Raw genomic sequence first — 17,207 nt, 5'->3', positions numbered from 1 at the left:
GTAGTTGCTAGACTTGGTTTCTCATCACTTGGTCTGGCTTTTAAAGATATTCTTCATTTTGATGAAAATCTTCATTACGAGCCCCTTGACTGGATGTAACATTAAAAACAAAAACCCCAAACAACACATATTCAAGTCATGTGGGCTTTGGGGCAGTGGGAAGAAGACAGGACTAAGAGGAAGGAGACCCAGATTATGAGGCCAGCCCTAAATAAGTTCCTCTGATTCATTCAACAAAAATTGTATACTACCAGGTACTGTTTAGTAAATTCAGTTAGTGAATATGACAGACAAAGTTTCTGTCCTTCAGGAGTTATGTTCTACTGGGGGATAGGAAGAGGGAGATAAAAACCACCTTTTCTGGTCTGCAGTTTTATCTTCTAAAAGTACAGTATGTGGGCATTAAACTAGATTATCTGTAAAGTTTCTCCCAGCTCTACACATTCTGAAAGAAAGGAAAGAATTTTGGAAGGTTTGGCAGTGGTTATTTTAGGGGAGTAAAATCATGGATGATTTAAAATTTCTTCCTCTTTTTGTTTATCATTGCTTCCTCATATTTTTTCTATAATAAACATGTATTACATATCCCATGGAAAAATGTTTAAGAAAACAGTAGATTTTACTATCAAACCTGGGTACTGGTTCTTAATAACCTGAAGGGAGGTCATTCATCTGTTAGTAATGAGAATCGTCTTACCCCTCCAGGGACTTACTTATTTCTTTGCCTTTACCTAATGAGGCTTTGGGGAAACTGCTAAGGGAATCTTTCTGCTCCTTTTCTCATTACCTCTGTGTGTGCTACCAACTTACTCTCTTTTCCCTGAATCCTTGAAGCTCTTCTCTACCTAGAAATGTTCTGGCACAGATCATGGTTATCTCTCTTTCTCTCTGTCTCATACACACACACACACACACTCAGACATGTGGCCTCTTGTCACCCTTCAATATTCACATCTTACTTTAAATGTTACCTCTGCAGAAAGGCCTTACCTGAGTGATCTAAGTATAAGAATTCCATTCTTCCCTGAGACTCACCATACCTCTGGGAGTCTCTAGCATACACCTCTCTGCTCTTTCCTTCCAGAGCACTCTTCTCAACTTATAATTTCATATATATTTCTTTTCTTTACAAGCTTATTATCTATTTCCCCCACAAGTCTGAAGTTCCATCCTGAAAACAGGGATGGTCTGATTTGTTCACAGCTATACTCCTAGGGCTTAACTAATATTGTTTGAGCAAATGAATAAATGAAAGAATGAAATGTCTCCTTTGTCCTCTCTCTGTCAAGAGTTTTAATTCCCATGCAGTGGTATACTGAAGCCAGTTCTTTGCCAGCTCACAAGAGCCAATTGTTAAATTTTCAGGAATTTAGTGAGCTAATTGTTAAACTGTTAGCTTGAAATCAGCCATGCTGAGAGTATTTATACCATGGACATTAGCAAATGCTACATGTCAAGACTTCTTTTTCCCAAAAAGCTGGTTTACCAGCACACCAATCCTCTCATCTCCTAAATCCAACTATAAATATTGAGATATCATGGCAAAAAAACATGGCCCATAGGTTACTTAAAATCTTTCAATAAAAAAACGCTTGAAATTTAAAAAAAAATACTAACTACATGCTACACAATTATTTTCCTGTCAGGAATACTTGGACTTTTTATAAGCTAAATCATAATATAAAAATATGTGTCTCAGGGCTTCCCTGGTGGCGCAGTGGTTGAGAATCCGCCTGCCAATGCAGGGGACATGGGTTCGATCCCTGGTCCGGGAAGATCCCACATGCCGCGGAGCAGCTGAGCCTGCAGGCCACAACTACTGAAACCCGCACACCTAGAGCCCCTGTTCTGCAACTAGAGAAGGCCCAAGCGCAGAAACGAAGACCCAACACAGCCAAAAATAAATTAATTAATTAAATAAATTTTTTTTAAAAATGTGTCTCTGATTTCCTAAAGTTTTTGTTTCTGTTTTTCAGATCCTTATGTGAAGATTCATCTGATGCAGAATGGCAAGAGGCTGAAGAAGAAAAAGACAACAATTAAAAAGAACACACTTAACCCCTACTACAATGAGTCATTCAGCTTTGAAGTACCCTTCGAGCAAATCCAGGTAATGTCAAACATATTTTTTCTTCCCATTCAATTTCATTTCTTCAGATCACATAAATTAAACACGTAGATCTTGTGAATTATCAGTGCATATGCCTCCATTAGAACTGCTATTCTTATTCCATGCACATTTAATGCTCAAACTACATCAAGAGGGAAATGATAAAATATACAGCACAGGATGTGCTGATTCATCAGCCAAAAACAGCTGTCATTCTGTTGAGCAGAAATAAAGTAGGAAAAAGAACATCGACAGAACCACTCTACTAATTCAAAAAGTACATCCACAAAGGTTAAAAGGTCAAGAGAAAATAAGCTTTCACTCTTTACTCCCAGGCCACAATATGTAGTTCTCATTATCACCTCTTTGTAGCAAAAAAAAAAAAAAAAAGTAGTGATAAAGGAAATATTTTGGTTGATGCTAAATATGCAGCATCTTTAGTCTTTCACTATTAAAAAATAATTAACAGTAGAAAAATTAGGCTAAGTTGTATTTTTCATTGTTTAAATTCAGCTTCCTGTTTCTGAGTTGGAATGGATGGTTATTTTTGTAAAGACAGAACCTTAATTTGCTAGATAATATTTGTTATGATAGGAAGTATCCTATTAAAAGACCTTGTGGTTAACATGTTCAAAATAGGATGCTACATGTAGACACAGTGATAGCATATGATCTTATTATTTTGTCATTCTTAAATATTTTTAGGTTTTTTACCTCATATTCATAGTTAGGCTATTGGATCCAAAGTTTGCATCCATTAATTATGGGCTATTCTTGCTAATCTTTAATGGGTATCAGAGAGTCAAATTTCTTAAAGCAACACTATTTTTACACTTTATAAAAAAATTGACGTGCGTCTATCTTTTCAGTCCTATAGAAGTTTGCTCATGACTTGAAGGAGAGATGAAGGGTAGGCATCAAAACTACAGCATGGAACATTCTAATGGTCCAGAATAACAAAATGCAGCAAATATTCTTCGTTTGCATATTTTTATTTTTAACCTAGTCTTAAAATACAGTACCTTAGGAATGAATCACACCTCTATTCCATGAAGAAAGCTAATGTAATAGCTACATTTATTGCATATTTATTTTGTACCTAGGCCCAAGGTAAGCACTTTACCTGCATAATCTCATTTAATCCTTACAATAACCTTATAAGCAAGGTACCATTATTACCCCAATTTTATATACATATAAGGAAACTGAGGCTTAGAATTGTCTCATATATAAAATAGGAATAATAACAGAATCCATGTCAAAGTGAGACTATGCATGTAAAAGCATTTGGAACGGTGCTGAGCACATACAAACGCTCAGTAAATGGTTCCCATCATTCTTACTCACGATGCTAATGTTGTCTTTTATTCAAATTAACATTTTATGTATTAGAAAATGGATCTAACAATAAGGTTAAAACAATATGTAAATCAGCACTAATCCAACAGAACTCTGTAAGGGTGGAAATGTCATCGGTATTGTCCAATAGGGTAGTCACCAGCCATAGGTAGGTCATGAGCACCTCAGCCACTAGTGTAATCAAGGAACTTTAATTTTAATTTATTTAAATTTAAACAGCTACATGTGGATAGTAGCTACTGTATAATATAAGGCAGTTTTTTAAGTCATCAGTAATCCCACCATCCTCACATTAGTTCATGGTTTTTATATAACCTTTCTGATATACATTTTCACATGGCAGCCGATTGTACATACTTATTTACTTTCAATAGCTGTTATATAAGTAAATGACATTGCAGAAGACACTGATTCCCTGTCCCCAGTCACTTGTTTACTAGCCTGAACCAGTGAGCTCACTGCTTTGGACCCACTGGCAACCTAAGACATCCAATTTCTCCAACAATTTATTTTGCAATATTTATTCAGTGAACTCTTTTTTGAGTTCTGAGACATTATTCCTATGGAAACTAACACCTCCTGGCATTTTGTGTTTTAATTCCACAAAACAATATGAGGCAGGACATTGAGATGAAAAATCCTATTGTAAATCTTCTCCTTTGAGCTACAATTCTATACCTTTAAAAAAAAAAGTACATGTCCCTTTTCAACTATAAATTCCAGCAAATACAAATATATTGAAAATGAAGCACATTAAAAACAAGATGTATGCTGGGTTTCTGGGGCAGCCTTTCAGAGAAGATAACATTTTGTCAGGACAGAGAGAACCTCAGCCCAATACAGAGTCCGTGAGGCATGGAAATAATGAGCATGCCTTTGACTGCATCCCTTCTTCACTGCTCCTAAAGTCAATTTGTTCTTTTCTTTCTTCTTTTCCCCAAGAGGCTGCTTTCCTAGTCTTTGCATTTCCCTAGAGAAAATAATTGAGCATTTAACATGCTATAATAGGGGCTTAGGTTTTATTTACCCTGAGGTTATACGATTGTCTGTCTTTCTATCTGTCTCTATCCATATGAAATACATTGAGAGAAGCAAACTATGCTGATTTCCAAAAGCATATGAAAACGTTGCAAACCACCCCCCACCAAAAAACGTATAGACTACATATGCAGCTGAAAAAATTAACCCAAGGCCTTTATAAGGATATTTTGTCTTGATTGCTACTAATCAATACATTCCTAGGGGAAAGAATCAAAATTCACTCTAACTATTCACTCCAACCTCCAAAATCCTCGTTACTTTTGTGCATGACGACCCTACTGTCCCTGTCCCTCATTCCTTGCAATATGACTGCATCCAGATGAATTCGCTCGGGAAAGGTGCTCAGAACCAAGGTGATTCCGTTCTTGGTTTCGAATGCCATCCAGTGAATAGGTAATCCCCTTGATAATGGAATCAATCCAAGGCTGCACAAGGAAAGATGGAAATTTGTTTCCTTTACTGCCCATGTGTTGCATTTTACATTCTAAATTCCACTTTCAGAGGTGATCATTTTCTCGGATCTGAAGCTGTACGTTGGTGACATCTCTCAGCACACTCGTCCAATAATGCAGTCCTCAGAGTACAAAGCCCAGTAGAGGACCACAGCTGGGCAGGATCTTCACCTGGCCCAGGCTTCCATCATTACATTTTCTGCTTCTTTTGACTCTGGCCACCAAATGCTACACATTCTACTTTATTCTAAATTTTTCCTTTATCTTTTCCCTTGGTTTCTAGATTGGAGCCATTGCCTATTTTGACTAAGCAAATTCATTACTTAGGAAGAACTAAAACATACTTTTAAGAAGTGTTTCTTTCGTGTCAAAATGGTATGGGTTTGCTTTCACCAGTTCAAAAAAGTAAGGCATTAAATAAACGCTCACAACCTAATGGAATCACTGGAGTAAATCTTGTGTGGCCTAAAGTGTTATTCCATTTGATGTCAGTGCTGGATACACAGTTACTTAATAAATGCTTATTGAGAGAATTTATGAATGAGAAAAATTATCTTTAGTTAATTACTACTTTTCTAAGACTTTCACTCTGTTGTCACACTTTAATCTCACAATAATCATGTGATTAGCTGAAATTCTATATTAGTTTTATGTAAAACTATGCTGGCTCTTCCCACCTGAAATAGGATTGCAGTACCTGGTTGCTTTGAAAATTGTAACCAAAAAAAAAAAAAATGATCTGAGTACTAATGCCAGAAATTTTGCTGATGAAACAATGGAAACAACTGGATTTAAAGGTGAATACAGGGGACTGACTTCCCTGGAGGTCCAGTGGTTAAGACTTTGCCTTCCAATGCAGGAGGTGCGGGTTCGATCCCTGGTCGGGGAGCTAAGATCCCACATGCCTCGCGGCCAAAAAACCAAAACAGAAGCAATACTGTAACAAATTCAATAAAGACTTAAAAAAAAAAAAATGAATACAAGTTGACATGGGCAGCCGGGCATGGTATTTTATAACATGGACTCCGGAAACCAAACCACTCACTTCTTATATGACTTCAGGCATGTGATTTAACTTCTCTGAGCTTCAGCATCTTATCTCTATAATGTCAATGTTAACAGGATCTATTGTAACTGAGTAGTTCACATGAAAGACTTAGAATTGTGCCAAAATTAACACTTACTGAGTATTCTGAAGATGCTGAAGAAGATGATGATGATGTAATAATGGCAACAGGGGCTGGACTCGGGTTTTCACGTTCAGGTCATTTTCCTCCTTGTCCTGGTGTTTGGAGATCGGGTCTTCTTATTTCCGACTGCTTTGATCTCAAGGAAGCTTGGTAGAAGGGCTTTATCTCTAGAGCCGGATGATGAATGTTTGTTTTGTGTCCTCTTTCAGAAAGTGCAAGTGGTGGTAACTGTTTTGGACTATGACAAGATTGGCAAGAACGATGCCATCGGCAAAGTCTTTGTGGGCTACAACAGCACCGGGGCGGAGCTGCGACATTGGTCAGATATGCTGGCCAACCCCAGGCGACCCATTGCCCAGTGGCACACCCTACAGGTAGAGGAGGAAGTTGACGCCATGCTGGCCGTCAAGAAGTAAAGGGAAGAAGAAGCCTTTCTGCATTTGCCCACTTAGTGCTCTTTAGCCAGTATCTGTAAATACCTCAGTAATATGGGTCCTTTCATTTTTCCAGCCATGCATTCCTAACACAATTCAGTGGTACTTCAAATCCTGTTTTAATTTGCACAGATTTAAACGTAGAGAGCCCCTAAGCCCTTCGTCATACCACTGCCCTCCAAATCTACTCTTCTTTTAAGCAATATGATGTGTAGATAGAGCATGACTGAAATTATTTATTGTATCACACCGTTGTATATACCAGTATGCTAAAGATTTATTTCTAGTTTGTGTATTTGTATGTTGTAAGCGTTTCCTAATCTGTGTATATCTAGATGTTTTTAATAAGATGTTCTATTTTAAACTATGTAAATTGACTGAGATATAGGAGAGCTGATAATATATTATATGGTAAATATAGTATCATCTGCATTCCAGCAAAAATATCAACTGGTAAGGCACTAGTACAGTGAAACTGACATCTTAAAGGACAACTTAAACCTGAGCTTTCTATTGACTCATATGAGCACCAAGATACGCTGACACCACATATTCGGTGGATGAATCCAATTTTGTAGAATTTCTTCACAGGCAAATTAGCATGATCTGAGCAGCGTCCAGCCTGACCTCCAGGAAGTATAGCCACAAACCAGAATAGCATCTGTCTGTACATATGAACAGAGCTCAAGTCATGCTTCACTCTTACATTCGAGGAAGCAACTGAACAGGGGTCAATGATTTCACATTACTGCATATACAGTAATGACATGATGGTGTTCCGTGTGTGTGTGTGTGTGTGTGTGTGTGTACGCGTGCATTTGTTTGGGGATGGGGTGGGTGGGAAAGAAGCTGAGGGGAGAAGAAGTCAGCATTTCTGAAATACTGCCTGACTATTTAAAAAGAAAAAAGTAGCTCTCCGTTAACACCTTTATACAAAATGTGCATCCTGTGAATTCTGTTCCAGATTTCACACCTACTATAACTTCAAAAGGTTTGCACATCAGACTTTGTAACAAGATATTTTATTATACAAAACCAGATTAGAAGGAATGCAGAATATTTTTAACACAGCAATCTGTGCTTATGACACAAAATTACTTTGTGGTAAGCAGACAGTATTGTAATCCCATCAAAAGAGGAAAAAATAAAACAATTAGCCATAGTTCTGAATGCACTTCCATTAAGCCAAAACAGACAGCTAGTGATCTTTTTATATGCTCTTTTTACGTAAATAAGTTTTAATTTGTCCTTTAAAAAAAAGGTGAAACAAAACCAAGAATAAGTTCTAGAAAACTGGAGCAACCTCTTATGTATACTAGATGCTTGATTTAGGAGGAGTTTTTAAATGTTTTCAGTGTTATTATGTAGTAAATGGCACTATTACGAAGCTACTAGTCATTCCATAAGAGTCTTAAAGGACTGCTCTGTGTAACACTGTGACTGCCCTGTGTGCTTAGACACGTAATGTAGTTTCCTCAGTGGATAGCACTCAATCTATTCCGTAGTGATATTGTAACAATACTGCCATTCCCTTCTACTGCACTGCCCAAGGTGTGTGTAGCACAAACCGTTCTCATTACAAAGGACCAATTCAGCACTGAAAAGCTATGCATAGGATAAGAAAGATACAAAGCATGGGGTGGGACACACAGCATTTCGTCAAGCACTGTGCAATATTCCATATTTTTCCCCACTATGTTAGGCCACCACTTTGCCGAAAGGCAGCCCATGATCTCACGCTGCATGTAGCCTTTTCTCCCACTCACCTCTGCGACCCTTTTCACTCGCAGGCCACAGAGACTAGTGATGTTCTGAAGTGAAAGTTTTGTCTCCAAAAATACCGAAACAACACGAAGGAAAACTAAGCATTAGCCTCACGTTCAGACTTTCAGATATCGCGCCATGGCTTTTACAACTGCAAAGAGAATTCAAAAAGGGCTGATGGGAAGCTTCAAACACAGGGTTGGCTGTTTCCTGATAAAGCTACAATTCCTGTCTTGTTCTGTCCTCATCAAAGAAGAGGCAAGCCCTTTGGCCTTTCAGCCCAGTCGTAGCAAACTCCTTAGAACTGGGATAGACCTGGAGGACAAAGGGAGAAGAACATCTCCCTCTTCCATGGATGGTCCATACGTTTTTTCCAAAGGTAGATAATAGAAAATGCACAAGTCACGATGTGAGGTTAAATACCAGTTTGAACAAAAGATTCAAATGAGACTCCTTCCAATGTAAAAGATCAGACCCTACCAAAGAGAGGGAGTTGACTGACTTTTTAAAATTCCTTGAATACCGGAAACTGACATTTGATTTCACCATATTTCAGCTTTAAGTTGTTCGCGCTGAAACCAACATTTTGAAACAAGCAGGTTCGAGCTGCTGAATACACATCATTTCTTGCATTAAAGCATGATTAATGAATTCTCTTGCAACACCGCCAGATGTGGGATATTGTCACGATAGAATTAGTTGGTACTACGCTGTCACAAGTCAGTGACCGAACCTGCTTTAAGACCAAGATTCATCCTCCAATAAGCCACATGTACCTTTCTGACAAAGCTGTGTAAAGTATTAGAATCTGATGCTCTAGAAAGATCCTAGTTGCCTTTGTGTATATTTACTGCCTGCTTGAGTGCTTCTCTGTGTGGGTTTTCTCTGTATCTTGTAGAAATGTTGGGGTGTTTTCTTCTGCCATACGGCTCGTGGCCCGCGGGTCAACTCCTTAGCTGTATCTTACCTTCATTTCTGATGAGGTAGTTTAAGTTTTGTTTTCATTTCGTGTAGTGAATTCCACAGTAGTTTTCTGATTGTTGTTAAAAATGACTTAACATATTACACAGATATTCAATAAAAATGTTTTATTTCCTGTTGATGTCGCTGCCTTTCAACCCTTTTTCTTACCTGACTCTGGTGGGGAGTCCATGGCCTACTGACTTTGAAGCCTGCTGGAAGCAGGGGCAGCTAAACAAAAGCTTGCACTGAATGCCACCCTCTGAGTCATGTCTATGAAGACAGAACGGCTGGAGGGAAAACAATGCCCAGAGAGCATTGGGCCGTTCCTGCCCAGTGTTCCTGGGCATGCCTTTCTCAACATGTGTCTCTCTGTTCCTGTTTATGATCAGTTCACCAGGCACACTTTCAGGCTTCCTGCTCTGCCCAAAATGTGTCCTCCAGGATTTTCATACTCTAGAGTCTGAGTCCCATAAGCCTCTCCAGAATGGAACTAAAACTAAGATATTTTAAAGCCAGTTTTCAAAGGCGAGCATGACACATTAAATTCCCTGCCTACCACAATTACTAGGTAAAACAAGTAAACATCTTTCCCCCACCAAATGCAACATTTGTCAGGTGCCTGCTGTGTACCATGTTTTTCCTGGGTGATGGAGATACAACAAATGATGTAATAAGGTTCACCTGGTCCCAGAGAGCCCACAGTCTCAGGCGGACATGTAAGTGCAGTATCCCAAGACGCTATGATACACCCTGAGTCCCTGAGAACTTTCACCAGACCAATCCTAGTGGACACAATGGTGTGCCGCCCCCACTCCCCTTCAGCACCTAGAAGCTGCTAGAAGCCTTGCGTGCTGACAGCGCACAGCCCTGTCCCTCTGCCCTCTGCTGAGGAGCCTGCCTTACCTGAGGTCACGCGTCCTCCCAGGGGGTGCAGCTCACACTCCGTGGCCCACAGCGGACCGCTTGCGCCGTCATGGCCGAGAGGGTTGGTTGATAGCGCTTTTGCAACCGCAGTGCCGTTCGACTTCTGCCTCTGCCCCATCAGTCGTCCTCAGTCCTTCACGGGTGGCGTTCCCAAGGGACCTCGCCAATAAGACTCCTCCTTCTCAGAATCTATATCCTGGCGATCCCAGTCTTCTCTGGGGGAAGAGATAGGAAGAGAAGGTTCCTAGAGAATACAATACCAGAGGGAAATCCTAAAGGAACTGGTAGGAGTTATCCAAGTCCATGAGTGGGCAAGATTGTGGCAACATTTATCTCATTTAACAAGGCTCAAGGTTTACTCATGATAAGGTCTCTGAGAGCTGCCTGTATCTTACTCCCTTCAGCAGCTTTTGCTGGGTCCTGCCAAATAAGGGGAAGGACTAAGCCCAAGCAGCTTAGACAGCCAGGGAAAAGGCCACCTAATTACTGTTTCTGAGGAAACAATTGGCAGAGGTCTAAATGTAAGTTGAGAAAAGAAAATTTGAGACCCGTGAGGGTAAGGAGCAAAAAAAAAAAAATCAGCATTATAAGTAAAATTGTTCAGTTTTCAATGGTGAGCATTTTGTTTTCCTTAAATAGCTCTTGACATTAGTTTACAAAAAGAATGTTTCTTAATGAAGTACCAAAAAGAAAAATCACCATATCCTTTTTTCAATGTCTGTATTTCAAATAAGGAATTTAATATAAGAAATTGGCCCCATGAAAGATCTGAGAAAGCCAAGCAGAGACAGCAGGTTAACCCAGAGGCGAACAGATGCCACCTGTAATTACGTGCTAGGGCTGCCCTGACAAAACACCACAGACCTGGTGGCTTAACCAACGAAAATTTATTTTCTCACAGTTTTGGAGGCCAGAAGTCTGAGATCAAGGTGTTGGCAGGGTTGGTTTCTTCTGAGATCTCTCTCCTTGGCTTGTAGGTGGCATCTTGTCCCTGTGTGTTCACCTGGACTTCCCTCTATGTGTGTCTGTGTCCTAACCTCCTCTTCGTATAAGAACATGAGTCATATTGGATTAGGGTATACCCTAATGACCTCATTTACACTTAACTACCTCTTTAAGCACCCTATCTCCACATACAGTCACATTCTGAGGTATTAGGGGGTTAGGACTTCAGCATATAAATTGGGGGTGGGGCATAACTCAGCCCATAACACCACCTCTAAGGCTGGAAAAACAAAATGGAGAAGAGATGTTAACGCAGCCCAGAACCATAGCGGAGGGGCCAGAACCTGCGGGAATTAGCATGGAACCACCACAGGGTCTCGGGTGCTGGTGTTGGGACCAACAAAGAGGCTCCCTGTTGGAGGTCCTGGAACTGCCAGAAGACCCTCTCCAGTAGCAGCACTTCACTCTTGCTAGAGGAAAGCCAACAGAAGGGGGAAACAGGAAGAGAACCCCTTCTCCTCCTCTCCTCCCTTCCAGCTCAACCAGGGCCTCCCGCCAGCATAACCTCATCAGAGTCAGCTGGGGAGGGAGTCCGGGAAATAGCCTGCTGGGTCTTAGAGCCCAGCACTGCGTACATAGCCAGCACAGAAAGGTGGGAATGAGGGTGGAGAAAAAGCAGGCAAATGACCAATACTTTAGGTGTCTCAGTCCATTCAGGCTGCTATAAACAAGACCACCATAGACGGGGTGATTTAAACAACACATATTTATTTCTCACAGTTCTGAAGGCTGGGAAGTCCAAGATCAAGGCACCAGCAGATTGTCTGGTGGGAGGTGGTCTTCTTGCTGTGTCCTCACATGGGGGAAGGGACAAGTGAGCTGTCTCTGGGGTCTCTTTTATCAGGGCACAATCCCATCCATGAGAGTTTCACCCTTGTAACCTAATCACTCCCAAAGCCCCCCATGCCACCTTCTAATACAATCACTTTAAGTGTTAGGATTTCAACATAAGAATTTCAGGGGGACATAAACATTCAGTCCATAACATTAGGAAACCTTTAGCAGCTGCACAGACTTTCTAAATGCTCTGGTTTCTTCCCTGTAGGATTCAGGTGTTCTTATCCGAGCCACACCTGATGAAACAGGTGCAAGAAATCACATTCTTCCATTTATGCAGAGAGTTGACTAATACAGATTTGAAAATTCCAACCATGATTGCCGTTACCCGCTCCCTGCAACACAACTTTATTACATATGCACAGGACTCTTTGATGTGTAGCAACTGATTTAAGCTGCACACAAATCTTTACTGTAAAACAGTCAGACGGTGACTTTGGAATAAGAAGGTAAAAAAAGCAGGAAAATAAAAATGAGAAATAGCCTGATACTAAATGTACAAAGAAATTTTCCAAAGCATACAGAATAATAATTATGCTGGAGGAACCATCAAGAGGGAGCAGTAATAAAACCACCATGCAAACTTGCTGATGATTTTTGTGTGATCTAAGTTCTGAGGCTGCCTGTAAGTTACCTGCATTTTAAAGTCTGCATTTCAGCCATACTGATTCCTTCCCCCTCCCCAACCAATACATATCCCCAAAGTTCCCACACTCATCCTTCTTCTTTGACAGTAACCATTTTGCCAGCAAAGGCTTTTTCCCTGTGCAAAACGGACTTGCCCTCGCCAGGGCACACACAAGGTTAAAAAGGATTTTGTACTGAACAAGTCAGGGCTCACTTCCTTCTCAGCTGTCCACTTTACTTCGGTCACTTTCCTACCTCCTCTGGCCTGGGAGTGCAGCAAAGAGGTGACATCCTTTATAGGCAGGATTTTTTGAGTTGCCTGTGGAAGGAACCCAATTCAAGCTGGATTAAGGAGAAAAAGAGAGGGAGGGAAAGAAATCCAGGGGAGGGAGAGAGAGAGAAAGACAGAGACAGAGAGAGGAACTATTGGCTCATCTAACCAGGAAGTTCAAGTTATGATTCCATTCAGAAACAGCTGGATCAAGGGTCACAAACAATGTCATCATTCTCTTTCTCCCTCCTCCCCCGCCCCACCCCTGTCCAACTCTGTTCCCAGTATTACTTCACTGTCAAGTTCCGGTGTCTCCATGATGGCCCCTAGCACCTCCAAACTTCTATTCTTCCAGCTTAGCACGCTTGCAGAGAGTGCCACTTTCACAATTACGTCGCTAAAGTTCCCAGACCTGACGTACATGCTTGGGGCACATGCCCTCCTCCATAAAATAACCACTGTGGCCACATGATGCAGTGTTCACTTTGGCCAAGCCTAGGTCTTGTCCCAGCCCAAGAGCCACAGAGATGGAGCAAGGATAGTTACTCAAAGGAAAATCGGAGTGCTCTTACCAAGGAAGAAAAGTGGTACTAAGCAGACAAAAACAACATGCATCTACTCTTTGGCCCTGGTTCGCCTCTGCCCCAAGAGGAGGGAAGCTGAAGGTACAAACCCAGCCACGGCAGTAGCCTAGTCATTTTTCCTTTTGGCCAAAAGCACTATCAGGAAGGAAATTTTGAAAGTATGCACCACCTTTCAACCACCTGAAAACATCCGTTTTCACCTTCCTACTTATTGCCAGGAAAACCAGTCAACTGCTATATATTTTAAGCAGCCTCTTTTGGAAAGCACTGAGATATGAACACAACTTTAGATTCCTGAATTTGTAAAAAGAATTTGTTATTATTATAGAAACTTAACAGGAAGAAAGGGAAATAGGAAAAATTCACTCTACATACCTTTCTTGTTTTTACAAATGGACTGACTGCCTTGGTCCATATATACAATCACCCTTTAAATGGTGATTGTATAGAATTTAGTATCAACTTCTTTCACTTAACGTGAAACACAAGATTTTTTTCTTGTCGCCACATAGTCTGGAATTCTTATTTTTAACGGCCACCTGACTTTTCTTCAGATAGACAAACAAAACTGTATTTGACCATTTCCCTAATAGCAGATGTTTACGTTGTTACTAATTTGTTTCTTATATAAATAACATTGCAGCGATACTTTAGTGGAGATTTTATTTATTTATTATTCTATTAATCTACTATTATCTATTTTCTCAAGATAAGTTTCCAGAATTTTCCAGTTTGGTCTCTGGAAGTTCCCACCAAAATGCACTGCTACTGGTGTTACGTGCTCCAGTTTTCCCACAGCCTTCCCAGCTGTGGTCATCATGCTTCGAATGTCTGACAGCTGTAGAGGGTCACGTTGCCTCGGTGATAAAAGGTCCAGAGCTGGAATATGAGTCTTTCCATTCCAGGGCCACTGCCCTCCTCACTACTCCAGGCAGCTTGGCTAAAGAAAATCAATGGCAGGAGTAAAACGTTGGCAAAGAGCCTGAAAAGAAAGGACAGCAGGAGAGAATCTCAAGGAAGAGAAGGCCCAGGACGAGGAGAATTCAGATGGGACTCTTTCCTTGTTGTCACCTTCACCATCAAATCCAGGGAGTCTGAGAGCTGGGGAGTCTCTCCGGTCTCTCCCTGTTTCTTTAAACCCCTCGTTCAGGCTTGCATCTTATCTCACCATCAGTGTCCCAGAAGCCTCACAACAATCCCTCCCAACATCCAGCCTCACCTGCTCCAGCTCTCACTGCAGACCGGACAAAGCACCGCCCTGAGAGCTGGCAGCCTGGGTTCAAATCCTGCTCCAATCACTAAGCTACATAGCCCTGGACAAGCCACCTAATTCTGCAAATAAAAGATAATTGATATTAAAACCTGGTATAAAATAAGCATTCAATAAAAGGTAGTTATGGTCTTTCTGAATCTAGCTCAGCGTCAGTAAACTTCATCTGTAAAAAAAGCTTCTGGGGAGCTCTGTGGGCAATATGTTCTTTGTGGCATCTTCTCTTCTTCTGGCCGTCTGACAATCATCCATCCCTCCTTTCTTTCCAACCCTTTAAAGATGTAAAACCCTTTGCACTTGCTTCGGCAGCCCATATACTAAAAATGTAAAAACCTTTTGTAGTTCACAGACCAGACAGATACAAATGGCTGTAGTTTGCGGACTAGCTTCAAGTCACATCACTCTGCTTCTTAAAAACCTCCCCTGGGGCTTCCCTGGTGGCGCAGCGGTTGAGAATCTGCCTGCCAATGCAGGGGACACAGGTTCGAGCCCTGGTCTGGGAAGATCCCACATGCCGCGGAGCAACTAGGCCCGTGAGCCACAACTACTGAGCCTGCGCGTCTGGAGCCTGTGCCCCGCAACGAGAGGCCGCGACAGTGAGAGGCCCGCGCACCGCGATGAAGAGTGGCCCCCGCTCGCCGCAACTAGAGAAAGCCCTCGCACACAAACGAAGACCCAACACAGCCAAAAATTAATTAATTAATTAAAAAAAAAAACCTCCCGTTTTCTCTTCCTTATAGACTTAAATTTAAATCCTTCAGCGTGGCATTCAAAGCTGTCTCCAGATATTAACCACGCCCCTCTGCCAGCCCCGCCCCATATCTCAGCTACACGATTCTCTGAACAAATCCACGTGCTCTTCCAGCTCCACACCTTCACTGATGCTGTCCCCTCCACCTGAAATTCCCTGACATGATCTGGCAGGTTGGTGAGTGACGTGGGAAGGGAAGGAAGGCTGTGGAGGCACTCAGGCAATTTGGGGAAGGAGAGAGATGTGACATTTTGTTCCCAGTGCACTGTCTCTGTGAAGCACAGCCTAGGTTCTCAGGCTTAGCTCCTTAGTCCTGTGTTCTTCCAGCCACCCACGAGCCCCACATGCCTCCGACCATTAGGCAAACAACCATAATCTTTAGAGTAATGATGCCTGAAAGACTCACCATTTTCCTTGAACATATTGAAGATTTTTTTTTTTAATTCAAGGGAAAATGAACATATTTCAGAATATTGAAGCACTGCTTCCTCCAGCAAATGTGAGACAGTCAGATGATTTATAAATTATAAAAAGGATGGGACAATCGGTCCTTGACTAATCTCCTGTCAGTGTCACAGTTGCCTCATTTTCTTAAATTTCCCTAAAATCTGCACTGCTGTTTTCTCAGAGCCAGAACTCAGATTCAGGTGACCCAAATTAGGCAGGCTCGGGACAGTAATTTACGGGCTGAGTGACTCATTAACTCTGGCTTTGCCTCTAGCCGGGATGATCCCTGCATGTGTCCCATGGCCAGGAAGAAGCCACACAGCCTCTTCTGCCTCCCAACCCCCAGGACCCACCACCCAAGCCGGCATTTTTACCATGAAAAGATTCTCTTACTTCACCAGGAGCTCTTTAGGAAGAGATAAACCACCTCTACATATTTATTCAATACTTACTCTGAAATAAGTGCTAATTCTTTGGTTGGGAGTCTCAGGCAGACTGGACTGAAGTGGGGTCCTGTTATGGACCGAATTATGTCCTCCCCAAAATTCATAGCTTGAAGCCCTAACTCCCAGTCAGAATGTGACTGTATTTGGAGATATAGATTTAAAGAGGTGATTAAGTTCAAATGAGCCATTAGGGTGGGCCCTAATCCAATCTGACTGGTGTCCTTGTAAGAAATGGGTCTCATTGGGCTAAAATCGACATTGTGGCAGAGCTGCATTTCTTCTGGAGGCTCTAAGTGAGAGTCCGTATCCTTGCCTTTTCCAGCTTGTAGTGGTTGCCCGCATTCCTTGGCTGGTGGCCCCCTTGCTCCATGTAGCAGTATCTCCTCTCTTACCCTTCCTGCTTCTTCCCATCTCTCTGACCGCAGTCAGGGAAAGGTTCTCCGTTTCCAAGGACTCATGTGATTAAATTGGGCCCACCTGGATAATTCAACATACTAACCTCATCCCAAAGTCCTTAACCTTAATCACATCACAAAATCCCATTGCCATGTAACAAACGTATTCACATTTCAGGGATCTTGCACATCCTTGGGGCCATTAATCTGCCTATCACACTGTGTTACTTAAATATTATTAAAACTATTAATTTCAATTTTTTAACTTTTCTTAATGTGCCTACTAAAATATTTTAAGTTACCTATGTGGCCTTCTTTTGTGGCTCACATTATATTT

General features: G+C 41.5%; 2 protein-coding genes across 6 annotated transcripts in view; one reads left to right on the top strand and one right to left on the bottom strand.

The window, feature by feature from the left end:
- Nucleotides 1–9,452, top strand: part of SYT1 (synaptotagmin 1) — a 427,179-nt gene extending 417,727 nt beyond the window's left edge. For both annotated transcript variants that reach the window (XM_082419035.1, XM_082419034.1), the window contains exons 9-10: nucleotides 1,977–2,110; nucleotides 6,362–9,452. In XM_082419035.1, the coding sequence (XP_082275161.1) occupies nucleotides 1,977–2,110; nucleotides 6,362–6,568 (341 nt within the window). In that variant the 3' untranslated portion in view covers nucleotides 6,569–9,452. The remainder of the gene's footprint in view (nucleotides 1–1,976; nucleotides 2,111–6,361) is intronic.
- The window catches only part of LOC309640418 (uncharacterized protein), a 340,945-nt gene extending 325,682 nt beyond the window's left edge, over nucleotides 1–15,263 (bottom strand). For 3 of the 4 annotated variants that reach the window (XR_014252194.1, XR_014252195.1, XM_082419178.1), the window contains exon 1: nucleotides 10,217–15,263. Coding sequence is in view for 2 of the 4 variants with exons in the window: in XM_082419178.1 (XP_082275304.1) it covers nucleotides 10,217–10,355 (139 nt within the window). In the remaining 2 variants the exon portion in view is untranslated. The remainder of the gene's footprint in view (nucleotides 1–10,216) is intronic. The other variant, XM_082419179.1, reaches the window with a different exon arrangement.
- Nucleotides 15,264–17,207: the final 1,944 nt, after the last annotated feature.

This window comes from Balaenoptera physalus (genome assembly GCF_965194825.1).
Source record: "Balaenoptera physalus genome assembly, chromosome: 13".
NCBI lineage: Eukaryota > Metazoa > Chordata > Mammalia > Artiodactyla > Balaenopteridae > Balaenoptera > Balaenoptera physalus.
The sequence above is the reverse complement of the archived record's forward strand: the minus strand, read 5'-3'. Positions and strand labels throughout refer to the sequence as shown.